Consider the following 26,681-nt stretch of genomic DNA (forward strand, 5'->3'; position numbering starts at 1 on the left):
ATCAAGTAACAAATAAAATCTATGTGTAACTTGTATACTGCCTTCCTGCCTGTATAACTGTCTGTCTTGCATAGTTGTTTATTTGTCAATTTATAAATATAAAGTGTCAGGTTACTGTGTGTGTGGGACACGTTTAGCATAGTGTGTGTGTGTGTGTGTGTGTGCACAAGGCTGGCACACCCAGGACTGGGTGGGTGTGGCCAGCCAGGTGCAGGTTTCTGTTCAGGCTTCAACGGTGACATCATTGGGGTAGGCTGAGCTGCTGGAAGCTAGTGTGTGTGTCTCAGATCTGTTCAAACAAACAGGTAAGATTTCCTTAATATCAATACATTATTTCTGCCTTCAGTCAACCTTTATCAGGTTAGTGTCATGTTGTGTTCATACAACATAAGGGAGGACAAGTTACTTGTAAAAAAAGAATGCAGCAAATGGCTAGAGTTAAACAGGAAGCATATACTATTCTATCATCTTATCAGTGTTCAGGGCTTCAGGTAGCCCCTCTCGGAACCCCCTGGGTCAGCCCAATCCGAACCGAACCGGGCTGACCCGTAGGGTTCCTGGTCAAGCTAAGATTTTTCAATGCGATTGTTGGGACGCGGATATACACACACTCATCGTTTAGTCCATCGGCGCGGAATTAGGACGCTTTTTATTGTGTTTGTTTACGGATGTGCGAACTATAAGTACCTTACATACCTCTGATAAAATCTCCTGTGTCGCGGAAGCCGTTAAGTATTTTTAATCCATGTTTGATTAAAAATGTCGCTTTGATTTCTTCTTGTTTATTTACCGTTTATTGTACCGCCTCCCGATGTGCGGTTGGCTTTGCGGGCTATGTCCCTGCCTTTGATCTGCTCCGTCATAGCTGTAGCACCACTAGCTAGCCAGATAGGAGGTACAATGAGGTGTCAATAAACAAGGTAGGAAGAAGCGACATTTTTAATCAATCATGGATTAAAAATACTTAACGGCTTCCGCGACACAGGAGATGTGTCGGTATGGTATGTAAGGTACTTATAGTTCGCACATTCGTAAGTCAATACATGAATAACCATGGTCAAAGCGCGCAGAAGTCCGTCTCATGGCGTGTTACATTGTATTTGTTTGTGCGTAACTGGCGACAGCCCCACTTGAAGCAGGACCCAATGCAGTAAAGTCATAAAAGTGTCAGACACTTTACTACATTCGGGTTCTGCTTGCGGGGCTAGGCTTCAGGCATGACAGGACAGTGAATCTAAGCTATGTAACCAGGAAGGGAAACATCACAGGCTCACATGTCTCATGTGTAGCTGCTCTGCGTCGCACATATTATCTGCTATTTGTACCAGCATTCTGCTGATGATACCAACATCACATGACTTTGGCACATCATTCATAGCAAACAGTTCTTGAATTAGAATAAATACCATAAAATAATGTTTCTATACTTCTTCTATACTTCTATACGTAATGTTTTCTATACTAGAAAAAGAAAATCTGTATCAGCATTTACAACAAAGCAAAAAGATAAAAATTAATAACAGTTTAAGTCCAAATTTTATTCTGACCCCTCCACGAAAAGGCCTAGTTGTCACCTGACCCTTCATCCATCATTTATACATTAAGGATAATTCATGTGGACTTAAGGATAATTCATGTGGATTTAAACTGTTATTCGTCTATAGTACTTGGAACAAATCTAATTCATAAAGATGGTCATGGCTGATTTAGTCAGTCACACTTGACCTGAGTCAAAGTAATTGGACTCAGAGACAGTTGTGTCGTCTGTGGCTACACACCTGCTGTGCATAGAGCTAATCGATAGGATAATTCCAGTCAGTTGCCCCCTGTAACACTTTAGTACCTCAGGCTATAGCATGGCGTGCAGCACGGTGATTCTCTATCGAGCTTGAGGACACCATCCAACGTAATATCGGTGTCCTGTCGTTTCCTCAAGCTACAGCTCAGTGGTTCCCAAAGTGACTGCCCAAAGTGGTTCCCTCAAGGACCCCTGGGGGTCCTCCAGGCCGGGTGCTTTTTTAGGGAGTTCCAGGGGGTCCCCAGCTAAATGATAGTTTGGAACTGGTCCATTTGGTTCAATTTGTACACTCTCAAGAGTTAAATTGACATTGATTTTACAATATAAATTGGGGGTCCCAGAGATAGGAATGTCATTAAATGGGGGTCCGTGGACTAATGAATGTCAAACTGGGGGTCCTTGAAATTAAACGGGTTGAGAATCACTGCTAGAGCCGTAACAATCTTCTCTTATGAGGGGTCACCGGCATATCTCTTCAAATGGGGGTCCGTGGGCTAAACGGCGTCAATTTGGGGGTCCTTGACATGAAATAGTCTGGGAACCTCTGCTGTAGCTCAAGCAGGATATACAGTTGTAACATCGAAGCCTTGGCTGTATACAGTATGTCTGTCCTACAATTAAGCCGGTTACACTGGACAAACTGCTTGCCATTGCCTTAATAAATAGCCACAAGGAAATAAACAAGATAAAATCATGCCATGACACAGCTATAGGCTCTGTTAATGTTTGTGGAGATGACTGGGTTACCGGTCTACACCTATACGAGTCCAATTACTGTAGTTTGACTGACACAGGCCAGGTACCCGCAATCACATTGTCAGATTAATTTCTCCTCATCGTTTACCTCGACCTCTGCTCTCTGTGGAAAGGTTCAATTCATACTATAGGCCTACAATGTCACAATCTCTGATTCACAAAATGTGTAGTTATATCCCCTCTTCTGCATTTTGATTTTTAGTTGTGTTATTCATTTTATTTGTTTTAAATGTCTTTTACTATTTTAAGCCAAAACATGTTTTGTTGCCATGCCTTTCATGTTATCCTAGTAAAATGATACGTTTGAATTGCTTCACCATCTTGTTTGCTTCAAAAATAAATGTTCAACCAATTTTCACTTTATCTACAGTCTTATCCCAAGTCACAAGTATTGCTGTTTGCAAAGAATGGCAACTCTATGGGTGAGATACTGTCAGTTGTTTTGAAATAATTAAATCTCTGGGATATTTATATTGTACATACACCGTTGCTGTTTCTCTTTATGGCATTAGAAATCCTGAGATGTGTGGTGATTTAATTCTGCATCTTTTGTTACTATACTATTCCTTCTACTGCATGGCCTTAAATTAATATCTGTGTCACTGTCTGAAATGTTATGTTCATCTTTTCTATTGTGGCTCAAATGGTTTTCTATTCTTTCCTTCCAATAGGATGACTTGGACAGTCTTGTGAATTCTCCGGACTCCTTCACAGCATCGGTAGGTCCACCCATATGGTTCCATTTATACCACAGCATTGGTAGGTCCACCCATATGGTTACATTTATACCACAGCATTGGTAGGTCCACCCATATGGTTACATTTATACCACAGCATTGGTAGGTCCACCCATATGGTTACATTTATACCACAGCATCGGTAAGTCCACCCAAACAGACAAGGTGGAGGGGAGCCAAGCCCTATTATATGGCATATAGTATGTAAAATAATACTGAAGCACGTGTTTGTTGTTGTTTTAAATAACTGGTCCTTCTGTGATGATGTGGTTCTGTGTGTCATGTAGTAGTTCATAGTTTCGGATTGGGGTCTCAGTCTATGGTGACCCCTAGCCTGCGTCCTTTACGGTTACCGAGCAAACCCAACCCCCAGTTACAAGTTACAAGTTACAACCCCCTTCATTTGATTGAAACCTTTATTTCAGGGGAATCTCTTTTTCAATGGCGCCCTGTATACAAACAAAGAACAATTACAGCAATGATTTTACATACATGACAAACACACAAAAAGATATAATACAAAAATACACCAGAAAACAGAATCAGAATCTTAAAAACACATATTACAAAAAGCAGGTGCATACGCCTTCTTCTAGTGTGAGGTCAGTTAAAAAATCTTTTAAAAATAGCATATGAAACAAGGACATCCAGCTTCAACTTGTTTTGACAGATATTCCATAGACGTGGAGCATGCACCCTGAAGGCAGTATCTCCCACCTTCAACAGAAGCCTATCTTGAGATCTGGTACATTGTGATTAGTCCCGTTTGTTGTAGGATAATAAACCCATTTTCTTTTGTTTTTACCTGTGCAGAGCGGAGAGAGAGGCACCGTTAAACCCAAAGCATCCTTCAATGCAGGGGATGATGTTGTGGCGCTAAGAAAGGCTATTGAAGGACTTGGTACAGTGCATGAGTTTTATACGCTACTATGATAATCAGTACAATGCATACCTTCACCAGTGCTGCTGAGCAATTAGAACTATAATCTTTGGGGCAGTTTGGTGAATTTCATGAAGATCCAGCCTTTTGTTATTGAGTTGTTGCTGTTAAAACGTATTTGAATGACCAAAACATGTTAATACAATGGCTATAAAATCTGCATGGGTTGGAGGTGGTCTCTCTACCTTCGAGACAATCAAGGCCTATTCATGTACATACTCCAGTTTTAGGTGATAAGTGCCACATTTCATTAAAAACTACAGACTCTTTGAGTTCACTCTGTATGTATGCTGAATCATTTATTTTTGCTGTGCTTCGGGAAAACCCCTTTTCTGTTATTTTGCAGGAACCAAGGAGAAGACCTTGATTGATATTTTGACGCGCAGGACCAGTGCTCAGAGACAACTGATCTGCGAAGGCTACCTGAAGGCCACGGGCAGAGTAAGCAGTCTGTAGTCTATTGCAGTGGTTCCAAAAAGTGAGGTCCAGAGACCCCTAGGGGTCCTTGAGGGAGTTCCAGGAGGTCCCCAGCTAAATGATAGTTAGGAACCAAATGGGCCCTATATGAGTCTGCAACTCTGAGAGTGTACAAATGGAACCAAACGGACCCGTTAGAGTTGAATTAACATACATTTTACAATATAAATTGGGGTCCCAGAGATAGAAATGCCATTAAATAGGTATCCTAATTAAGGTCAAACTTTTTACTAGAGCCGTAAAACATATATCTTATGGGGGGGGTCTCGGGGGTCTCTGCCTGGCATATGATTTCAAATGGGGGTCCGTGGGCTAATTAGTGTCAATTTGGGTGTCTTTGACGTGAAAAGGTTTGGGAACCACTGGTCTGTTTCATCCTGCACTAAAGCCAAATTCCAGTACGCCAAATCTCAGCCGCTCGCTCACTCACACTCGGTCACTCCAGCATGGGGATGTTATCGCTCACTGCACACTCGGTCACTCCAGCATGGGGATGTTATCGCTCACTCACACTCGGTCACTCCAGCATGGGGATGTTATCGCTCACTCACACTCGGTCGCTCCAGCATGGGGATGTTATCGCTCACTCACACTCGGTCACTCCAGCATGGGGATGTTATCGCTCACTCACACTCGGTCACTCCAGCATGGGGATGTTATCGCTCACTGCACACTCGGTCACTCCAGCATGGGGATGTTATCGCTCACTCACACTCGGTCACTCCAGCATGGGGATGTTATCGCTCACTCACACTCGGTCGCTCCAGCATGGGGATGTTATCGCTCACTGCACACTCGGTCACTCCAGCATGGGGATGTTATCGCTCACTCACACTCGGTCACTCCAGACTGGGGATGTTATCGCTCACTCACCCTCGGTCACTCCAGCATAGGGGTGTTATGGTGAAATTGGTGACCTGCCGAAATGTGACCATCTCTTGTGGACTTCACACAACTTGTAGGAGCCATTAGAAGAGAGGCATTATTTGTATTATTATTATTACCAGTATTCTTTTTGACCACCTGGTGGCGGGCTTGAGGGGCACAGCTTGTAGAAGGTGACCACTTATAAAGGTGACACAGGGGCACTAGGAAGGAACTAGACACAGGGTATGGTGGGAGCACACCGTTCTTACCATGCAGCCAGCAGCCAGAAGCAGACAAAAGAACAGGATAATCGCTATATATTATCACTGGTATGTTCATCTCATCTGTACAACTCTTCAATACATACAGTCAAACTGAGCTCTATGACTGGACATCCATCTGTCATGTTTCTGTGTGCACTGCTGCGTACGATCACTTCCACCACCTGTGAAGTAATGTGGTCTTTAAATACGTGGCCTAAATACCGCTAAATGTAACTCTGCTAGTAACAAAGTGCAACGATTTACATTCGGACACGGACATTATGTGATTGTCTACACGATTGTCACATATTTCAGCAGGTCACCAATTTTACCGTAACACCACCATGCTGTGGTGTGAGTGAGCGAGTGGCCAAGATTTTTGCTATTGGAATTTGGCTTAAGAGGAGCCATACAGTACCTAATACCTATACCCAGCCTCAAATGTACTGTATGTACAACATGATTGCCAGTGTATCACCCACAATTTTCCAAAAGACAATTTAAATAACACAAACCTATATATGTAGGAGACTATAGGAGTGGACATATACATTATAATTAAGTTTATGTATGTATCCTGTTCATCACTTGCTGCCCATAATTGCAAATTAGGTGTGACTTAACGTGTGTGTGACTGTGTGTCTCTGTGCCCCCCCCCCCACTTAACGTGTGTGTGTGTGTGTGTGTGTGTGTGTGTGTGTGTGTGTGTGTGTGTGTGTGTGTGTGTGTGTGTGTGTGTGTGTGTGTGTGTGTGTGTGTGTGTGTGTGTGTGTGTGTGTGTGTGTGTGTGTGTGTGTGTGTGTGTCAGACATTAGTGGAGGACCTGGAAGGGGACACTCACGGTGACTTTGAGGACCTGCTGGTGGCGCTGGTCACCCCTCCGGCCACATACGACAGCCATGAAGTCACCCGAGCAATGAAGGTCAGCCTCCTCATGATGTTTTATTATATTTGAGTGGGATACGTTTTCCATCCATCACAATATAACGCATGAATTCCATTGTTACAGCAGGTTTTCGTATATTGGATAATTTTTTATAATTTGTTAAACCTGTCCTCATCTTAGAACTTCCCCTTTTTGCCATATACTACTTTGTTCAACAAATAGTGAAAATGTTTGATCTATAAGCATAACACATGAGCTTACTAGATCTGATTAACAATACAATTGTAACGTCTGAGTCTGACTGAACAGAAGCATGGATAAAATTGATCCAATTGGCAATAAAAATGACCAGAGTGGCGGATATCAAAAGCAGAGGCATGGACCCCCCCACCCTCCTGCATATGACGGAGCATCAGTAAATATGTGGTGTGTGTTCGCAGGGAGCTGGGACGAAAGACGGCATCTTGATTGAAATGTTTGCTTCAAGATCCAACAAGCAGATAGCAGCTCTCTCCAATGAGTATTTGGAAGGTAAAGATCGACATTAGTCTTAATTAAACTCGATGTATATTCCATAAATTTCCATTGCACAGTGCCGACACTTGCCGACCAGGACATTTCTTGTCGGCAAGCAACGCTGTCATGCAGATGATGCCACTGAGTTGCCTGTTATTTCTAAAAACGGTGCACACCAATTAACAGAGTTTTGCTCACATGCTCTGATTGTGTCAGATGTAATTGTTTGTATAAATAGTAAATACCCCTCCCACCCCAACAGAAAATGAGAAGAAGTTGATCCATGACCTGAGAAAGGAGGTGTCAGGACAATATGCCGAAGCCCTTCTCCTTTTAGCTGAGGTATGGAGGATAAGGAACTCAACATCCAAAGAACCAATTAAAACCCCATTTTGGGCGAGAACCCCTAACAATAGCAGATCTACAAGCTCATAGAGCGGCACCGAGTGCCACGCTTTGAGCTTGTAGGTCTGCTATTTTTGAAAAATCTTGAAAATGTGGCTCAAATATTTGAATATATATTCTTCCAGAGTGAACGTTTTTAACTCAAATCTTTGCTTCTGTGGGATCCCTCCCTGGAACAACATATTTTCAGATGGGGGTCGGCGGCCAATTACATATACTTTTTTAAAGTGATGATGAACCTTGGTTTCTAAAAGCTGCCTGGTCATGATTTAATTAAACCATTTACCTTTTGTTGTTTTAATTTCTGTTCGCTTATAGTTAAAACTTAGTTTGGTGGAAAGCTAATTGAATGATGCATACAACAGTAAAACATATATGATTAATGCAATCTAGTCTAATAGATTTAGGGTTAGATTTTTTGTTTCAGTGTGGGGATTTTGAAGAGGCTTTAGAGGGGTGCCCAAAAGGTAGATCGTGATCTACCAGTAGATCACACAGGCTGTGCAGGTAGATCACATGATGCCCCTAAAAATAGGCATCTGCCACTTGAATTAAGGCGACTTGACTTTTGACATCAAAAAGTGCCTGTCAGCTCAAAGCCACAATGCAATAAATATCTTCTATGTTTTCAAAAGTGTTGCACACAAACCTCAGTAGTATTACAAAGTTATATACAGTATAGGCCTGCTAAAAAAAACAACCAATTCCATTTCCACCCTTCTATTATATGTGACCACTATTCCAAAGGTAGGCTACTTTAGGAAAAAAAAACTATTTTCAGCAAGTTGGCAATTCTTTGGGTGGGTAGATCTCGTTTAGCTGGGCATTTTGAAGGTAGCTCTCAAGTCAAAAAAGTGTGGGCGCCCCTGCAGTTCGCTACACAGAGTGCGATAAGTTCGATAACTAATGGTTGGTGGAAGTTCGATAACTAATGGTTGCATGGTGTCTTTTCTTTGTATCTCCTGCAGGGTAAGAGGGACGAGGGCACCCCAGTGGATAAGGAGAAGGCTCAGGAAGATGCCAAGGTATTCTGATGTCCACACCGTTCCTCTGGGACGCCGTTAAACATGTTAAACATCTTAATCCTGGCGGCCATATTTTGAGCATGTTGTAAATTATCAAAAATGACCTTTTTTATGGCTAACATATACAAGCTCTGAAGATGTCGCACCATGACACGTTGAGAGCTTGTAGATCAGCTATTTTTGCGACAAAATCAGGTTTCAGTTAAAGACGACTGTATACTATTGTTAAACCAAAACTAATTTTGTACAATTTGTAGACATTTCGAGACGGCACAGTGAAGGCTAAAAAACTCTTGAGTCTTCAGTAAAATGGGTCAGGAAACATGATACTTGACACATAATAATGCACTTTTTTTAGGGCCTATATTCAGCTATTAGTGTTGATTACACAAACATTAAATTCCTATTGACAATGAATAGAGAATTTACGTCATATGTGTCTGCATGAGCAAATCGGCTATTTTCGTCCTACACAAAGATTCAATTCCCATTGACAATGAAGGGAGAATTTACGTCATATAGTTTGTGTCGCAAATCGACATGTTACAATACCAGAAATACAGAATAAAAACCTAAATAAACCAAAATACAACCAATCACTGACATTATTTGACCATGGAGGGCACTGTTTATCATCACTCCAAATAGAAATACTGTACCTAATGGCCTCTAGATCCTAAAGGATCATTCTGGGCGGGACCCCCTTTTGGCGTTTTAAGCATTATGTTATACTTTAGCTATTGAAAAATAGCAGATCTACAACCTCTGGGGGTCTCCTGGAACAACATATTTTCAGATGGGGGTCGGCGGCTGATTATATATTATTCTAGGGGTCCTTGACATTAAATTGTAATTGAGAACCACTGACAAATAGAAACCTAGGGTTTTTCAGAAAACTGTCAGGATTTAGAAGACATTATTTTTGTAGAATCCAGCTCAGGTCTAAATGGATTTTTTTATTGTCATATTTCATGTTCATATGTTTCATATTTCATGTTCATTTTCCCTCGTAGACTCTGTACAACGCCGGCGAGAAGAAGTGGGGCACGGACGAGTCCAAGTTCATCGACATCCTGTGCCACAGAAGCATACCTCAGCTAAGACAAAGTACGGCAGTGTTGTTTTTTTAGTTTTAGTCATATAGCCTCTTGAATAGTTTTAATTTAGTTTTAGTCACATTTTAGTCACCTGGAATGTTTTGGTGCTTGTAGTCAAGTTTTAGTTGACTAAATATCATAAGATTTTGCCGTAATAATGACTGATTTTACACTAGCCGATCTACAAGCCCACAACGTGTCGCAGTGCGACACATAGTGAGCTTGTAGATCTGCTATTTTCAGCATGCAACCAAGTGTAAAATGACTTGTACTGGATCTCTTGTCCACTATAGTCCCTTCCTAACATTTTAGTCTAGCTTTTATTCGTCGACAATCGTCAGTATATTTAGTCTTAGTTATAGTCATCATAGCTTAGTTTTCATTTAGTTTTCGTCAGTGAAAAAAAGTAGTCGACAAACCTTTTTCGTCTTAGTTTTAGTCGACGAAATCAACACTGAAGTACAGCAGACTTTAATTTCAGTCTGTATGTTTTCAGTAATATACTATCTCTGGGACCCCCAATTTATATATTATAACGATTACAATAATAACAATTAAAATAACCAATTATAGCAAAATGAGGGAGGTGGTGGGTCAGTTCAGAATAATTATCACTAAACAAATCAGCATATAGGCTTAAACTGTGATTTATTAAATCAAAAGAAAATCAAGTGCACTATCAAATAATGTTCACTTAATCAGATCCAAATTAAATAAAACTCTCAAAAGGTAGCACTGTCCAAACTAAACTCAAAGTGTCCAAACTAAACTCAAGTGTCCAAACTAAACTCAAGTGTCCAAAAATAATGCAAATCCAAACCAGTAGAGTGTGGCCAGTCTCCTCTGGCCACTCTTAAACTCCTTAGGAAAGTCTGGTCCAATATCCAATATCCAACTCCAGGAACGGAAGAAGTTCTCTAAATCCAGAGATATAATCCACCTCCAAGGGAATAATCCAAAAGGGGAAAAAAGGCAAGAACATGGGAAATATTCCTCTTGCCCCACAGCAGCAGCCTGTCTGTCTCCCTGCTCCTTCACACTGCACTGCCTGAGTCAAACTCCCCAGGTGGCCCAAACATTGTGATTGCCCATCAACCCCAGGTGAGCTGTGGGCGGGGCTTCACAATCACTGCAGGTTGCCATAGCAACCCCTGTATCCAACTGGCTTCCTGTAGCATGTAGTCCAGCAGATAATTAGAAAATGGTAGAAAATAATAAAATACATGAAAAATGGTGCATAGCAAACAAAAAATACATGGAACCAATGTGACTTTGGGCACAGATGTTACATATTCCCCTCCCCTAATGGAAGAGGCTCCTTGGGGCCAAAGTAAGCCTTCAGGTTCTGCACATGATATACATCACTATGGTCTTTCGGCCCTAGAAGTGACACAGAATAGTTGACAGGGCCTAACCTTTTCTGTATCTTAGCAGGGCCCTTCCACTTAGGTGCGAGCTTGGCCATGAAACCTGCTTCTGCTTTGGACAGGGGGTGATCTCTGATCCACACTAGATCCCCAGGTTCAAATGTGACCTGCCCACGCCTGAGATTGTAATAGCGACCCTGTTTCTCTTGAGCCTTTGCCACATGCTGTCTGACACTCTCCACTAACCTCTTCTGTCTTTCCAGCAATGCATAAGTGCTCTCGTCAGGATCAGGGGCTCGGCACAGGGCCCTCTCCAGTGGGCCTTTCAGTTTGCGTCCCAAGGCTACTTCTGCTGGAGTGAAGCCCGTGCTTTCCTGCCATGCTGAGTTGATTGCGAACCGGAACTCTGAAAGCCACATGTCCCATGTATTGTGCTTGTCCTTGACAAAAGATGCCATCATTGTTTTCAAGGTGCGATTGATGCGTTCGGTCAAGTTTGTCTGAGGGTGGTATGCTGTTGTTAGCTTCTGGACCACACCCCACTGTTGACATCTCTGTGCCAGCAGCTGAGAGGTGAATTGTGCCCCCCTGTCAGACACGAGGTACTTGGGGGTACCCCACCTAGTGAAGATTTCCTCGATGAGCAAGGAAGCTATCTTGGGGGACTTCGCTTCTCGTATGGGGAACAGCTCAACCCATTTGGAGCAATAATCGACTACCACCATAAGGTATTGGTTGCCTTTCCTGCTCCTAGGAAAAGGCCCCATGAGATCAACACCCAGCATGAAACCAGGCTCCTTCACGGCAGTCGATTGTAAGTGGCCTGAGAGCTTGGTCAGTTGGGGCTTGTACTTCTGGCAGGTTATGCAGTTCTTGGTGTACTCCCATACATCCTTCCTCACATCTGGCCAGTACGCAACATCCAACAGTCTCAGTAGGGTTTTCAGCCTTCCTAGATGTCCTCCAAGTGGGCTGTCATGGAAGTAGTTGAGGAATTGGGACCTCATTCCTTTTGGGATGAACAACTGCCATTTCTGTCCTTCCTGCTTGATGGGTACAATCCTGTACAGGAATCCATTTTCGAGGGCATAGTGGACGCGTCCGTGTTTGACTTTTCCATCTTGCACCTCTTTCACCAACTCTTGTACTTCAGGATCATACTGCTGAGCCGCAGAAATATCGGCCCAATCTACAGGGAGGGTGCATCGGTGACTGTGAACAGCACGGCTGACACACAGAATGGCTACGTCTTCCACCCCGACAGGTGCTCTAGACAGGGCATCTGGAACAACATTAAATCGTCCCTTCCTGTAAATGACAGTGAAGTCGAACTCCTGTAGCCTAATTGTCCAACGTGCCAGTCTGGAAGTTGGTTTTGGGTGGTTGAAGACCCACGCCAAGGAAGAATGGTCAGTAATCACCTCGAACTTCCGCCCTTCCAGAAAGGCTCTCCATTTCTCTACCGCCCATATGACGGCAAGGCATTCTCTCTCTGAAACAGAGTAATTTCTCTCCGCAGGGTTGAGGACACGCGATGCGTACGCAATGACTCGCTCAACGCCTTCCACCTCTTGGGTAAGCACGGCCCCCAACCCGATGCCACTTGCGTCTGTCTGAACCTTGAAAGGTAAACTGAAGTTTGGCGCCATCAGCACTGGAGCTGTGGTGAGAGCCTGCTTCAGATCTTCAAAAGCGGCTTGGCATTCTGAGGTCCACACCCACGGTGTGCCCTTCTTTTTTAGCGCATTAAGGGGTGCAGCCCGTTCAGAAAATCGGTGAATGAACCGATGATACCAGCCGGCAATTCCCAAGAATCTTTCAATGTCCTTCACTGAGGACGGTGTCGGGAAAGACAAGACAGAATCAATTTTCTTCGCCTCAGTGTGGATTCCTTCGCCAGACACCTCGTGACCCAGGAAGGTCAGTGATCGCTGGAAGAGGTTACACTTCCCCAAGTTCAGGGTGAGTCCGGCTCCCTGCAGCCTGGAAAACACCTCTCTCAGGTGCTGTAGGTGCTGCTGATCGTTTTGTGAGTAAATCACAATATCGTCGATGTACACAAAGCAGAACTTCCTTATCAGCTCTCTCAGGACTGTTTCCATGAGGCGTTGGAAGGTTGCCGCTGCGTTCTTGAGCCCGAAAGGAAGAACAAGGAACTCATATAGACCCTGTGGAGTGGCGAAGGCTGTCTTGTGGATGCTCCGAGGATCCATTCCCACTTGCCAGTATCCACTCTTCAAGTCAAGGGTGCTGAACACTGTGGCAGCATGCATGGACTCTAAGATCTCATGAATATGAGGCATGGGGTAGGCGTCCAAAGGGGTTTTAGCGTTGACGCCTCTGTAGTCCACGCAGAACCGAAGCTTTCCACATTTCTTCTTCACCAACACCACAGGTGCAGCCCATGGTGAAGCAGATGGCCTGATGATTCGCTTGTCCAACATGTCCTTAATCTCTCCTGCCACATACTCCTGTTTCTCCAGTGACATCCTGTATGCACGTCGACGGATAGGAATCTCATCGTTAGTTAGGATGCTGTGGTTAACCACTGAGGTGTGGCCAAGTGAGTCCGTACAGACGGATGACCAGTCTTTGAGAAGATGTTCTAGCTGGCCCTGAACCTGTTCACTGACAGATGCTCCTTGAACCAGCCTTTGCACATGGTCTACCAGACCGGGGTCACTTTCTTGCTCCCTTCCATCCTCCAGTTGACTACTGGTGTGGATACATGCAGCAGCAGGTACTGGGACAGCAAGGTACAGATGTGCACCATGCAAAGGGTCAAGTGTCGAGCTTTGGTGGTTGAAAGGATGGTACTCAAGTTGGTCTCCTCTGGAAATGGCATAGCGGGAGTTCTTGAAGTCAAGTATGATTCCCGTAAGAAACAAGAAGTCCAGACCAGTTACAACTGGAAAAGCCAGGTGCTCGTCTTTCATAATCTTGACATCGACTGTGTACTGTCGACCATGAAAGACACAGTCAATCATTGCATGACCAATGGCACTGTTGATCTTGCCATCAGCCAACATGAAAGCACCATTGTGGCAAGTCTTCAGTCCCTCACTGGGACCTTTTAAACGTCTCCACAAAGACTCCTGCACCAGAGTATAGGTACAGCCGGTATCCAGAAGACCCCAACAGTGGTATGACTTCAGGAGCATAGACAGCATGATTGGCTCGCTAGGCTTGCCTTGCGTCTCAGCTGACTGCACAACAGAAAGGTTTCCAGGGGTTTTCTTTCCCCCCGTGGGAGGTGCTGAGGCTCCAGGCGTCTTCTTCTGCTGCTCTGCCTTGTTAGCTTGTGCCCAGTATGACTTAGAGGCCAACAGGTCTTTCTCAATGAGTGTCCCGACACGTACCAACTCATCAACCGATCGCACGGATCCCCTGACTAGACTTGCCAGCCTAGGGTTGCAATTGCGAAGAATGTGCTGGAGTATGGTTCTTTCAGGCAGATCGGCTTGCCACCTCAGACAGAGAGCTCGTAACTGGAAAGCAAAGTCTCTAATACTCTCATGTGGTTCTTGTCGTCTCTCACGGATCCGCATCTCGGCCTCCGCTTCATAGTCCTCAGACAGGAAGGACCTCAAGAAAGCATCCTTAAACTCATTCCAGGTCTGCACCCGGCTTCGTTCGGCCTTCCACCAGTCTTTGGCCGTTCCTCTCAAGACTGAATTAAGTGCTGCAAGGATCTCAAGATCAGGTAGGGGGCGCACAGCCAAGAACTCTTCACACTTCTCCAGATAGGAGATTGGATCCAAATCACTCCCCCTGTCGCCAAAACAAGGAAACTCCACCTTGACTGGAGGTTGCAAGTGATAGGCAGGGTGAACGACACTTCTCTGGCTGTCGTCTGACATTGTCTTTGCCCCAAAAGGAATGGGTGAACTCTGCTTTGAGTGAGACTTGGCAGATGGATGACCCACCGGCATGGGGGTAGAGGTGCTAACTGGCAGACGAGAATTCATCATGTCCTTCCACCGAGCATCTCTCCGCTTCAAGCAGTTCACCATTACAGAGTCAAGATTCTCAATGGAGGACGAGACAAGATCTTTAAGAGTTGCGCACTCCTTGTCAATGCGGTGATTAAGTCCTTGCTCTCCTTTCTTTGCATTTGAATACAGAGCCCCAATATCTGCGCCCTGTTGCTGCAGCAATGCCTCCACTGCCACTAACCTTTGGCTGAATTCACCTTCGACGAGGGCTTTGGTGAGGTTAAGGCTCCGCTCAACAGCAATGACTCTAGTGTCCATGTCACTATAATGACTGTACAGTTGAGTTATCAATGGCCCCACCCTGTCTTGTGATGAAGGTGGCTCGGCCTGTAAGTCAATGTTAGTCACGCTACTAGCCCCATCTGCAGGTTCATGGCCTGGGCTGACTGGGTTGGGTGGAGGAGGCTCCTCTACGCCCTGTTCACTGCCCTCGGGATCTGTATCATCCTCGCCATAGAGTGATTTGAGGGTCTCTGACAACTCATCTCTCCTAGTCCTAAATGAGGCTGCACTGAAATCTGGGGTCTGATCTACATTTTCTGACCCAGGGTAGTGAGAGAGGTTTGGTGGCTCCTCACCTGTTCCTTCAGCTCTGTTCTCATCATCAGACATGTTTGCTTAAATTACTGAAAAGTGATTATATTATTGGTATTCTATTGAACTGACCGTCCCTGTTCAGGCTCCATTCTATAACGATTACAATAATAACAATTAAAATAACCAATTATAGCAAAATGAGGGAGGTGGTGGGTCAGTTCAGAATAATTATCACTAAACAAATCAGCATATAGGCTTAAACTGTGATTTATTAAATCAAAAGAAAATCAAGTGCACTATCAAATAATGTTCACTTAATCAGATCCAAATTAAATAAAACTCTCAAAAGGTAGCACTGTCCAAACTAAACTCAAAGTGTCCAAACTAAACTCAAGTGTCCAAACTAAACTCAAGTGTCCAAAAATAATGCAAATCCAAACCAGTAGAGTGTGGCCAGTCTCCTCTGGCCACTCTTAAACTCCTTAGGAAAGTCTGGTCCAATATCCAATATCCAACTCCAGGAACGGAAGAAGTTCTCTAAATCCAGAGATATAATCCACCTCCAAGGGAATAATCCAAAAGGGGAAAAAAGGCAAGAACATGGGAAATATTCCTCTTGCCCCACAGCAGCAGCCTGTCTGTCTCCCTGCTCCTTCACACTGCACTGCCTGAGTCAAACTCCCCAGGTGGCCCAAACATTGTGATTGCCCATCAACCCCAGGTGAGCTGTGGGCGGGGCTTCACAATCACTGCAGGTTGCCATAGCAACCCCTGTATCCAACTGGCTTCCTGTAGCATGTAGTCCAGCAGATAATTAGAAAATGGTAGAAAATAATAAAATACATGAAAAATGGTGCATAGCAAACAAAAAATACATGGAACCAATGTGACTTTGGGCACAGATGTTACAATATATTGTAAAATCAATGTTAATTTAACTCAAATTGAGTGTACAAATGGAACCAAACAGACCCGTCAGGGTCCGTTTGGTTCCATTTGTACACTCTCAGAGTTACAGACCCATAAGGGTCCATTTGGTTCCAAACTATCATTTAGCTGGGGACCCCCTGGAACTCCCCCAAGGACCCCTGGGGGTCCTCGTACCCCACTTTGGGAACCACTGCACATTGTATTCATTAAAAGTAACACTTTGATTCCATGTCTAGCTCTTGTAGAGTACAAGAGCATCAGTGGAAAGACCCTACAGGAAAGCATCGAAGGGGAAATGTCTGGAGAACTGGAAGAGCTGCTTGTGGCTATTGGTAGGCCTACTATACTACTGTATGCAATGTACTGTAATGATAATGATAATGCATTTTAGTTATAATTATAGCGCCTTTTAAAACAATGTTCCAAAGTGCTGAACAGAGCAAGGTTAAAAACCAGCAATGAACACATCAAATCAAAAACAAAAAGCAAATGCCGTAAAATACATAGTATCAGTATTTAAATATGTACAGTCAAGTAAATAAGTAATTATGAAAAACACTTGGTGTAGAGGTAGGTCTTCAAATATGATTTAAATATAGGCATATGCCTTAATGCATTCCACAACCTAGGTACCCGGGCGGCAAAGGCCCAAGGTGCTAGGAGAGCATATCATATCAAGGATAGGGGTAGGGGCCAGTCCATCTGGAGCCCACAGGCAACCATGTAGATCAGCTAGTAGCAAGTATATAAACGGTGCGGCAGCACCCCTTAGTGGTGTATTAATGAATTGCAGGGGGAGCACAGTTGAGTTAAAGCCTTCATTTCAAAATATTGTATATTTTATATTTTATGAGAGGCCCCTCCTATGCCCAGCTTTGTGAGAGTTGTTGTGAACACAAACATTGGCTATAATGATTGGCTGATCACCCCACCCACAGCGATGATTTGATTGGCTGAGCAAAGTGCATATTGAGGATAAAAGTGAGGACGTGAAAAGTGATTGGCCGTAATGACATTTGTGATGATTTGATTGGCTGAGAATGGAATGTGGCTCAAGAGGTAGAGCAGGTCGTCCAATGATCCATGGGTCGGCGGTTCGAATCCCGGCTCCTCCTCCTGTCTACATGTCGAAGTGTCCTTGGGCAAAGACACTGAACCCCAAATTGCTCCCGATGTGCTGGTCGGTACCTTGCATGGCTTTCGCCGCAATCGGTGTATGAATGTGTGAATGTAATGCACAATTCACCCAATCTATGTAAAGCGCCTTGGATAAAGGCGCTATATAAATGCACCATTTACCATTTATGATGACCTCATGCGTGTTCTGAAACATTATGAATCTAACTGGTGTGACGTCTCTCCTCCTCCAGTGAAATGTGTGAAGAATGTCCCAGCCTACCTAGCTGAATGTCTGCACAAGAGCCTGAAGGTGAGCTGCTCTTATCACACACACTCAAATGATATCCCAGTGTAAAACACACAAACATGTCCGTGCATTTAACTCTGCTAGTGTAACAATGGACATGCAGTCACCAGGGAAAACATTGTCACTCACAGTGTACACAAACATTGTGTCTAGATGTGGACCACGTCAACTAAATTATATATTTTACTACTTTATATTTATATAAAGTAGTAGTGCATAACTGGGAACTCTAAGCCTAAACCTGCTGCTGCAATATTGACACACTATGCCTGCCTTGACATGCACAACATGTCAGTAGTTTGCAGAAATGTACACGGTATGTTTATTCTCTGGCGATTTGGGATGACATTTGAATATATACTATATGAATATAGTTCCATTTTCTGAATATAGTAGAGCTAGTAATTTATTTATTTTATCCAGTATATTTATTTATTGTGAATGAGTTAAATGGGTCTTTATTCTAATGGGACAATGGGAGCGTACCTACTACCTATGTTCCCCACCATGCAAAAAAAGGTTCTTTGTTCCCCACTTAGAATAACCCTAAACCACAAACCTAACCTAGTAATTCTAGTAAGACTAAAAGTATTTTAGCACCTTAGTCTTAGTGTTACTTTTAGTAGCAAATTCTGATTTAAGCTCAGTCTTTGAACAATCCATTGAACTTTAGGCCTGCCTGCCCTAGGCTACTTAAACTATCTAGTCTTAGCCAACTAAAAATGAACACTGGCATAAAATAAACTAAAACCTAATTGCTCAGACTCTTCAACAAAGTTGTTGTTCTGTACTTATACATACAATTGTATAGTACAAAACACTGAAGTCCTTAAACCAGAAACCTAACACTAACCATAAACCCTAAGGTAAGTGGGGAACATAGAGCCTGGGGAACATAGAACCTGGGGAACATAGGGATGACCCCGGCACAATCATTATTGGAGAAGTGAGGCCTCCCTAGTTGTCTCTCCAGCTGTTTAGTGAACATAAACACCTTTCTTCAGGTCGGGGATACCAATTGTATCCGTTGGAATATGCGAATATTGATATCCGTCCTATGCTTAGGGTTGTGGGACGGACGAGGCCACTCTGAACACTGATTGATATCCTATGTTAAGGGTTGTGTCCTATGGTTAGGGACCGGGTTGTGTCCTATGTTAAGGGTTGTACTTGTGTCCTATGTTAAGGGTTGTGGGACGGACGAGGCCACTCTGAACAGGATCATGGTGAGTCGGTCCGAGCTGGACCTCCAGGACATCAGAGCGGAGTTTAAGAAGCTCTACGAGTTCTCCCTGCATTCTGCCATTCAGGTGAGGAACCCGTCACCAAGTAGGGTTTTTTTGTTTGTTTTATTTTCCCTTTTGTACACTCTCAGAGTTACAGACCCATAAGGTTCCATTTGGTTCCTAACTTATCATTTAGCTGGGGACCCCCTGGAACTCCCTCAAGGACCCCTGTGGGTCCCCCTGAGTATTCTTTACACAATACACAATATTGTCTCTCACTAACATAATTCTAATTAAAGCTATAGGGTATATTTTCTTGGTTAAAAGTTAACTAAACGTGTTTTTGTGTGTGTGTGGAAAAAGGTCAAAGCTCTATATTCTGATTTCTATCATTTCAATTACTCTATCTCTCTCTCTCTCTCTCTCTCTCTCTCTCTCTCCAGCTCTTTAATAAACAGAAAATACCTTTCTTTTTCATGTGGGTTGCCAACTTCAGCCAATCAGGAGAGAATACCCATTTGTCAGCTTCAATTCGAGCTTCGAGTTCTCTCACCTGATCAGATCAAATTTAATTGGTATCGCGACCCCTGAAAATGCATTTTCTGTTGGGGAGACGGGGAGACCCCTCTCCCCTGTTACTGAACAAACACTCTACATGTACCCTATTGGGCCTGGATATAAGAAGTATTTTAATCAGCCATTATAGACTATTTATTTTCTATTCTTTTCCCACAAATGAGTCTGGAAAATTGGGATCGTCTTATAATCATAATAATAATAATTATTATATTTGGGACAATACGGGTATTTAGCCATGATTGCTTTTACAGCTATGTAACACGTCTTATGAGAACCAAAAGAAGAAAGTAAAAACGTCTCTTAAGCCATATAGGGCCGGGAACCCCTTTTGGTGTTTTAAGCTTTATAATGTACTTTAGCTGTTGAAAAATAGCAGATCTACAAGCTCATACTGTAGCTACGAGCTTGTAGGTCTGCTATTTTAGAAAATTCGTGAAATTGTGGCCCAAATCTTTGAATATATATTATTTCAGAGCGAACATTTTTAACTCAAAATTTTTAACTTTGCTTCTGGGGGGTCCCTGGAACAACATATTTTCAGATGGGGGTCGGCGGCCAAATACATATATTTTTGTGGTTCCTTGACATGAAAACGTTTGAGAACGAATGATGAAAACTGTCAGGATTTAGAAGACATTTTGTAGAATCAGTTCTCACGTCTAAATGGGGTAACCTATACCTTTTAATGTAATGACATCTTCTGGGTGTATGGTGCTAGGATTCTGTGGCTATTTTGCAACTCTCAGTGATCCAGGTGGGTGGGATCTCTTCATCACTTCTGGCACAAAAGAAAAGGAAAACGATCCCACCTACCTGGCAAACAGCGTTGTGTTGCTGTGTGTCTGTCTCCCAGTCGGACCTGTCGGGCAGTTATGGGGAATGTGTGACAGCCATCTGTGGAGGAGACGACTAAACTCTGTCCCAAAGCCCAGAAGACTTCCCATTCGTCCTACTACATCTAATACTTAACTTAACATCCCTTTTCTATTCCTATACCATTTAAAGTGTGCTTCATCTTCCCCAACTATACCAATTCTGTACTTGCATAAAAATGCATACATTACACCTTTAGAAGGATTGCTTTCGATAGCAGCATGCCAACATGATGTGCTGATAAAAACAATGTCCGTTTGCTTGTCATTTCAGTCCGATACTCATGGAAATTATGAAAAGACACTGCTAAAGATTTGCGGAGGAGATGATGACTGACAGACATATCTCCTAATCTAACACATTGTTATATTAACTGAAGCGTTCTACTGTATCAGAGTTTCTGACTCGTGCCAGCATGTGTCAGCAAGGTCTATTAAAGATGGAGTGCCACGATCTTTGTATTTTTACCAGTTTTTCCATGTGTCTATGAGGTGACAGTACTTCATTAGACACCCTACCCTGGAGTCGTTTTTAGGTGCAATGGTGTATTGACTTTGTATTTAGGGTCTCTTCCTGGAGAATGAACCCTTGACAGTCAAACGTGCCTATGAAAAAAACCCAGTAATGGTGTCACATTATCAGCCCCTCTCCTAACCCCAACTACAGCTGTGGCTTCAGTTCAGGTGGATCACCACCCATCACCACCCACCAGGCAAACCAGGCATACTTAATGAACTGGTGGGGGAGCCCACATAAAAACGACATTTTAACAAATACTGTACACTTCTTTTTGAAAAACTTCTTCCTCCTTATATAACAATAAGACCTGATGATCATGTTTTAGGATGGAACAAAATCATGGCACTCCATCTTTAAAGGAGCACGAGGTCTATCGGTAGTTCGGTACTCATCATGTGAAGCCTTAAATTTATGGATATTTTCTGTGTTGCATTTCTTCATGGTGGATCCAAAAGCAGGGGTGTGTGACTGTGTGTGCACTCTTATGGGCATCCCCCCCCCCCCTGTATACAGCACTAGCGTGCTGTATACATATTTACTCTATTAAATGATTTGTATCATTTAGTATCTTGTATACTCTTGGTGTGCATGTATTTATGTTATAAGTGTTCACATTGTTGCTTGCCTTTCTGCTTTATCCCTAATCTAATTAAAAATGAAGTCAAATTAAGTACATTTTATGCCAAGCTTTGTGTGTTTGTGTGAATCATAGTGATGATTTGATTGGCTGAGCAAACAGAGTAAATATTGAGGATAAAATGTGAGGGCAGAAAAGTGAAGACGCAGATTGCGGTATATCTGCTTTTTCCACTATTCTGAAAATGCAGTCTAGCAGCAACTGGTCAAATAATTGTGATTCTCATCCTTTTTTCATTCTTTTCGTTCTTTTAGGGGCTTCGTTCTTATTACGTCATATAGGCGAAGTCTACGAACTTGTAATAGTTTGTCGAGAGCATTTCATTATAATACATTTCCCGTCCCAACTCCCAGCAAACTTATATGGAAATGAATTACGATCTAATTCGTGCCAGCCAAGTCTATGGACTTTACTGTTTTGTTTAGGGTAAATTATGATGTAATTTTGTGCCATGCAGCCAAGTTCCAACCCGAACCCTTAATGGTTTGGGCTTAATGACTTTAATGTTTGTTTAGGGTTTGTTTATGTCAACGTAAGATGTCACCTGGCTGATATAATTACTGCCCTCGTGCACCCCTCACTTCACACGTGTATGGTTTTTGATGCAGCGCTAAAGCCCCTCATATGCCCAGCTTTGTGTGTTGTCGCCCCCATGGCGAGGATTTGATTGGCTGAGCAAAGTAGGATAAAAAGTGAGGAGGGAAAATTGTGATTGGCCGGAATGAGATGATGTATGTATGGTGATAAGAGCGCCGCTCACTTCACACAGGCGTGATTTTTGAGCGGCACTCCTACTGTATACATACAGCTTTTATCCCCACAAAATGTCCGCAAAACACAACATTAAATGCCATTGAATATGAGGGGGAAATTGACCTCATCTTGTCCCCCACACGTTTCATATTTGCCATCGACGGTGAAAGGAGAAATTAGGTCAAATGTCCGCCCAAATATGACGTAAATTTGTGGCAACAGGCATTCTGATTGGCCAGTATGCGATGATGCATGGTGGTGTACGATGATAAGAGCACGGCACCCCTCACTTCACAACGGGTGTGGTTTAGATGGATGATTAGAACCTCTTTTCAAACGACAACATACAGAAAACAAAAACGGAGCATATATGTTTGGTCCGACGTCCTCCTCCCCCTAACCTAACCCTACCCTACCTTTGATGAATTGAACAATGTGGACCCTGTTGTAAACAAGTGTAATGCTTAATTGGGTCGTCCACTCACAGTTAACAGTCTTTGTATTGAGTTTGTGCTTGAAATGTACTGTAATTCTACAAACTGTTAATAAATATTTCAATCAATCAATCAATCCGCACGCGGAAGCAATGGGTGAGTCTCGAGGCCTATTCATAGTTCACCGTGTTCGGTGAAGAGGTGACCACCGAAACAGGGCTTATAGTAAAAACAGAGATTTGTTGTGTGAGCGGTTACTACCGTGGCGTGACGTCATGTTGTCATTTTCGGTGGTCACCCCTTCACCCCAAACAGGCCTATGAATAGGCCTTCAAACGGCCACGCACGTCAGGGCCACGGGTGAGTCTTAACTGGCCACGCATATCAGACTGTTAAGGCCTATTCATAGTCTGGATTTTCGGTGATGAGGTGACCACCGCTCCGGTGGTGAGCTGACCACCGGAGCTGAAATAACGTTGAGCGGTGGTGAGTAAAAACAGAGAGAAGGGCTGGAGCGATGGCGGTGCTTTGCTATTCATCGCAGCTCGTGACGTCATGTTGTAGTTCGGTGGTCACCTCAGTGACGTCATGTTGTAGTTCGGTGGTCACCCCACCACCGTAAATCCAGACTATGTATGAGCCTTTAGTCTGTCTGACTAATCGTCTGCCCCCCAAACGGAACACACAGAATCAAGAAAAGCACAAACGCCTGCAAGAATAAAGCAAAGAAATATCACCCAGTGTGAAGTGATGACATACAGTATGGTGGTGATAATGTATTGACCCACATGACGTCACAGGGGACAAAAAAAATAAAGAATATAGACACACACACAACCTGCCATGGCGGCAATGGACCACACTGAACCACCTACGAACTCGGGTCGGCTGCTTTAAGGCATCAATGTGCGGAATACGAGTGTGGTGACCATGTGCGCCGACCATATAATCACCACCTGCCCCTCATACAGACCACCGTCAGAAGCCAGCGTCTTCGACCTGGGACCAGAGATGCTGGCGTGCCTCCACGACACAGAGTTGGACCTCTGATTTTACACGAAAGAAGAAGACTGGAACTGTTGGCACAAAAGAACTAAACAATGGAAGGCCACAGCATCACTGAACAAAGAGGCTTTAGTGAAACCACACAATATCCAGTAAGTTACAGAAGACCCCCCATCATATAAAAATCACGCTGTTCCCGGCATATTTTCCCCTCCTATGCCCAGCTTTGTGCGCGTGTACACATTTTATCGATGATTTGATTGGCGGAATGTGATGTATGATGACGTTTGCTGATAAGAGCGCCCCTCACCTCATACAAGTGTGATTCTTTCAGACGGCGTTGACATCGTGAAATAAATCACAGTCGTGACAATATGCATGGAGGATATGTCTCCTTAGTATACTGGCAGTGTTCACAAGGAATTTGCTTCTCATAAATCCAGTGGATTTAGCTACAGACAGACCCTCTTATAGACAGCTAGTCCCCTACACAGCCATGCCGTATCGGTCCAGGGCTTTACGATTATAGCTACGGACACACGCGTGCACTGAATAAAGATCTATTTTTATCTAGATGCATTGCCTCATACTGGCCTTTTCACAGTTGGGGCAGCTTGTCCACACGCGTGTTCACAGTTGGGGCAGCTTTGTCCACACGCGTGTTCACAGTTGGGGCAGCTTTGTCCACACGCGTGTTCACAGTTGGGGCAGCTTTGTCCACACGCGTGTTCACAGTTGGGGCAGCTTGTCCACACCCGTGTCAGATCTACGGACTACGGCAGAGGTTTGCGGCGTGAGGGTAGATGAGCTGGTAGGACTGTTTGATGGTGACGTCCGCCACGCCGACAACGTCTCCGATCTCGACTTGGGTCTTCTTCTCGGCCGAGGCCTGGGAGGCCATGTAGATGGCGGCCGCGGCGACGGAGATGGGGCTCTTGCCGGCCAACAGGTCCAACTCCACGATCCTCTTGGCGATGGTGGTGGCGGAAATCTGCACCTGCTTCGACAGGCCCAGGTTGGTGCAGAAGCGCGACATGAAGTCCCCCGTGGTGATGAGGTCCACGCTGGTCTTCAGGGCCTTGACGATCAGCTTGAAGCACCGGCCCACCTCCTTCTTGGAGATGCGGGAGACGGCGCAGATCTCTTTGAACGTCCTGGGAACTCTGTCCTGTCTGCAGGCGATGTACAGGCAGGCCGAGGCGATGGCGTCGTTGCTTCGCCCGTTCAGGATCTTCTGCTCGTAAACCTGTTTGAACAGATAATTGGTTTTATCTACGATGTCCATCGGCAGGTGGATGCGGTCCGCCATGGCGGCGATCTCTCTGAAGGCGTTGAGCATGGCCCGGTTGGAGCTGCTCAGGTTGCGGCGGTTGTGGTACTTGGAGTTGCCGAACTCGTCGAAGCTGGCCGCGCCCGTTCCCCTGCTGATGGAGGTGGACAGGTCGTCCTCGTTGAGGAGGGGGTTCTGGGAGTACCCCACCCTGGACGGGTCTTTGGTGGCCTTCTCGTCGGTGAAGGTCCGCCACTCCGAGCCCACGTCGATGACGCGGTCACACACCACGAGGCCACACTGCGTGCAGATCATGTCCCCTGCCCGGTAGTCCTCCACCAGCTGAGCGTCAGGGTGGTTCTTACACTGGACCTTGGAGAAAGAGCTGGCGCCCTTTTGACGGCAGCCACTTGTCGACGCCATGCTCTTATCTCTTTATATATATATACACACAGTATATACTGTATCTATTTATTAAATATCTATCCCTGGCTGTATGTTGGTCGTCCTCGGACCATATAAAATACTGCTCAAAGGGACTGGTTGTCCGAGTCTAGGACCCGATGCAGTGGTGTCGACCCTGGTGATTTAAGAAGAGTGGATATGAATATCTTATCTATAATGCAGCGATGTCTGTGTTGTAAGGCCAAATACCCTGACTCGTACGGAAGGTGCTGTCGAGAGTTGAACAAGAACTTGGCAGTTGAACGCAATATAGTCTGGAGAAGCTATATGTCTCAGAGATAAGCAAGAAGTGGAGTGAATACGGCTTGCATCTGAACGCAAGGAGTGATGACCAGCCTTTATATAGTGCTTGGCTGGATGCTTGTGACATCTCTCTGATGTCACGATAAGTGGGCTATATCCAGAAATTGAGTTTTACATTAGCATCTCTCTAGTATTGGAAATGGCGAAGAAATGTATCATGAGGACCCGGACCCACCAGTGTTGTTCTCGTCGACTAAAACTAAGACGAAAAATGTTCGTCGACTACCTTTTTTCACTGACGAAAACTAATTGGAAACTAAAGGAAAACTAAGCTGTGATGACTAAAACTAAGACTAAATATGTTGACGATTTTGTCAACACAAAAACTAGACTAAAATGTTAGGAAGGGACTAGTGGACAAGAGATCCAGTATAAGTCATTTTACACGCGTTGTGAGCTTGTAGATCTGCTATTTTCAGCAAGTCATTAATTACGACGGCATCAAGGCCCACAAATACATTTTAGTCGACTAAATAAACTGTAGATTTAGTCGACTAAAACTAGACTAACACTAAAACATTCCAGGTGACAATAATATAAAACTAAATAAATATCTTGGTCTCTGGCTTGACTCAAATCTATCATTTAAATGTCA

General features: G+C 44.0%; 2 protein-coding genes across 3 annotated transcripts; one reads left to right on the forward strand and one right to left on the reverse strand.

The window, feature by feature from the left end:
• Positions 1–239: 239 nt before the first annotated feature.
• anxa3a (annexin A3a) lies at positions 240–21,517 on the forward strand. 2 transcript variants are annotated; one of them, XM_080766081.1, is made up of 14 exons: positions 240–305; positions 2,925–2,976; positions 3,226–3,273; positions 4,105–4,192; positions 4,578–4,672; positions 6,647–6,760; positions 7,165–7,255; positions 7,503–7,582; positions 8,614–8,670; positions 9,684–9,777; positions 16,833–16,928; positions 17,967–18,025; positions 19,210–19,332; positions 20,974–21,517. In XM_080766081.1, exons 2-14 carry the CDS (start codon positions 2,962–2,964, stop codon positions 21,034–21,036), a joined length of 1,023 nt encoding a protein of 340 aa, XP_080622207.1. In that variant the 5' UTR covers positions 240–305; positions 2,925–2,961; the 3' UTR covers positions 21,037–21,517. The 2 variants fall into 2 exon arrangements, with proteins under 2 accessions (XP_080622207.1, XP_080622208.1); XM_080766082.1 differs by lacking the exon at positions 20,974–21,517 and adding an exon at positions 20,681–20,791.
• A 3,297-nt stretch (positions 21,518–24,814) lies between these two features.
• LOC308317054 (transcription initiation factor IIB-like) lies at positions 24,815–25,741 on the reverse strand (the record flags this gene model as incomplete). Its single annotated transcript, XM_080765845.1, has 1 exon — positions 24,815–25,741. One exon carries the CDS (start codon positions 25,739–25,741, stop codon positions 24,815–24,817), a length of 927 nt encoding a protein of 308 aa, XP_080621971.1.
• Positions 25,742–26,681: the final 940 nt, after the last annotated feature.

The sequence above is a fragment of the Protomyctophum bolini genome, assembly GCF_963924005.1.
Source record: "Protomyctophum bolini genome assembly, chromosome: 6".
In the NCBI taxonomy this organism is placed as follows: Eukaryota; Metazoa; Chordata; class Actinopteri; order Myctophiformes; family Myctophidae; genus Protomyctophum; species Protomyctophum bolini.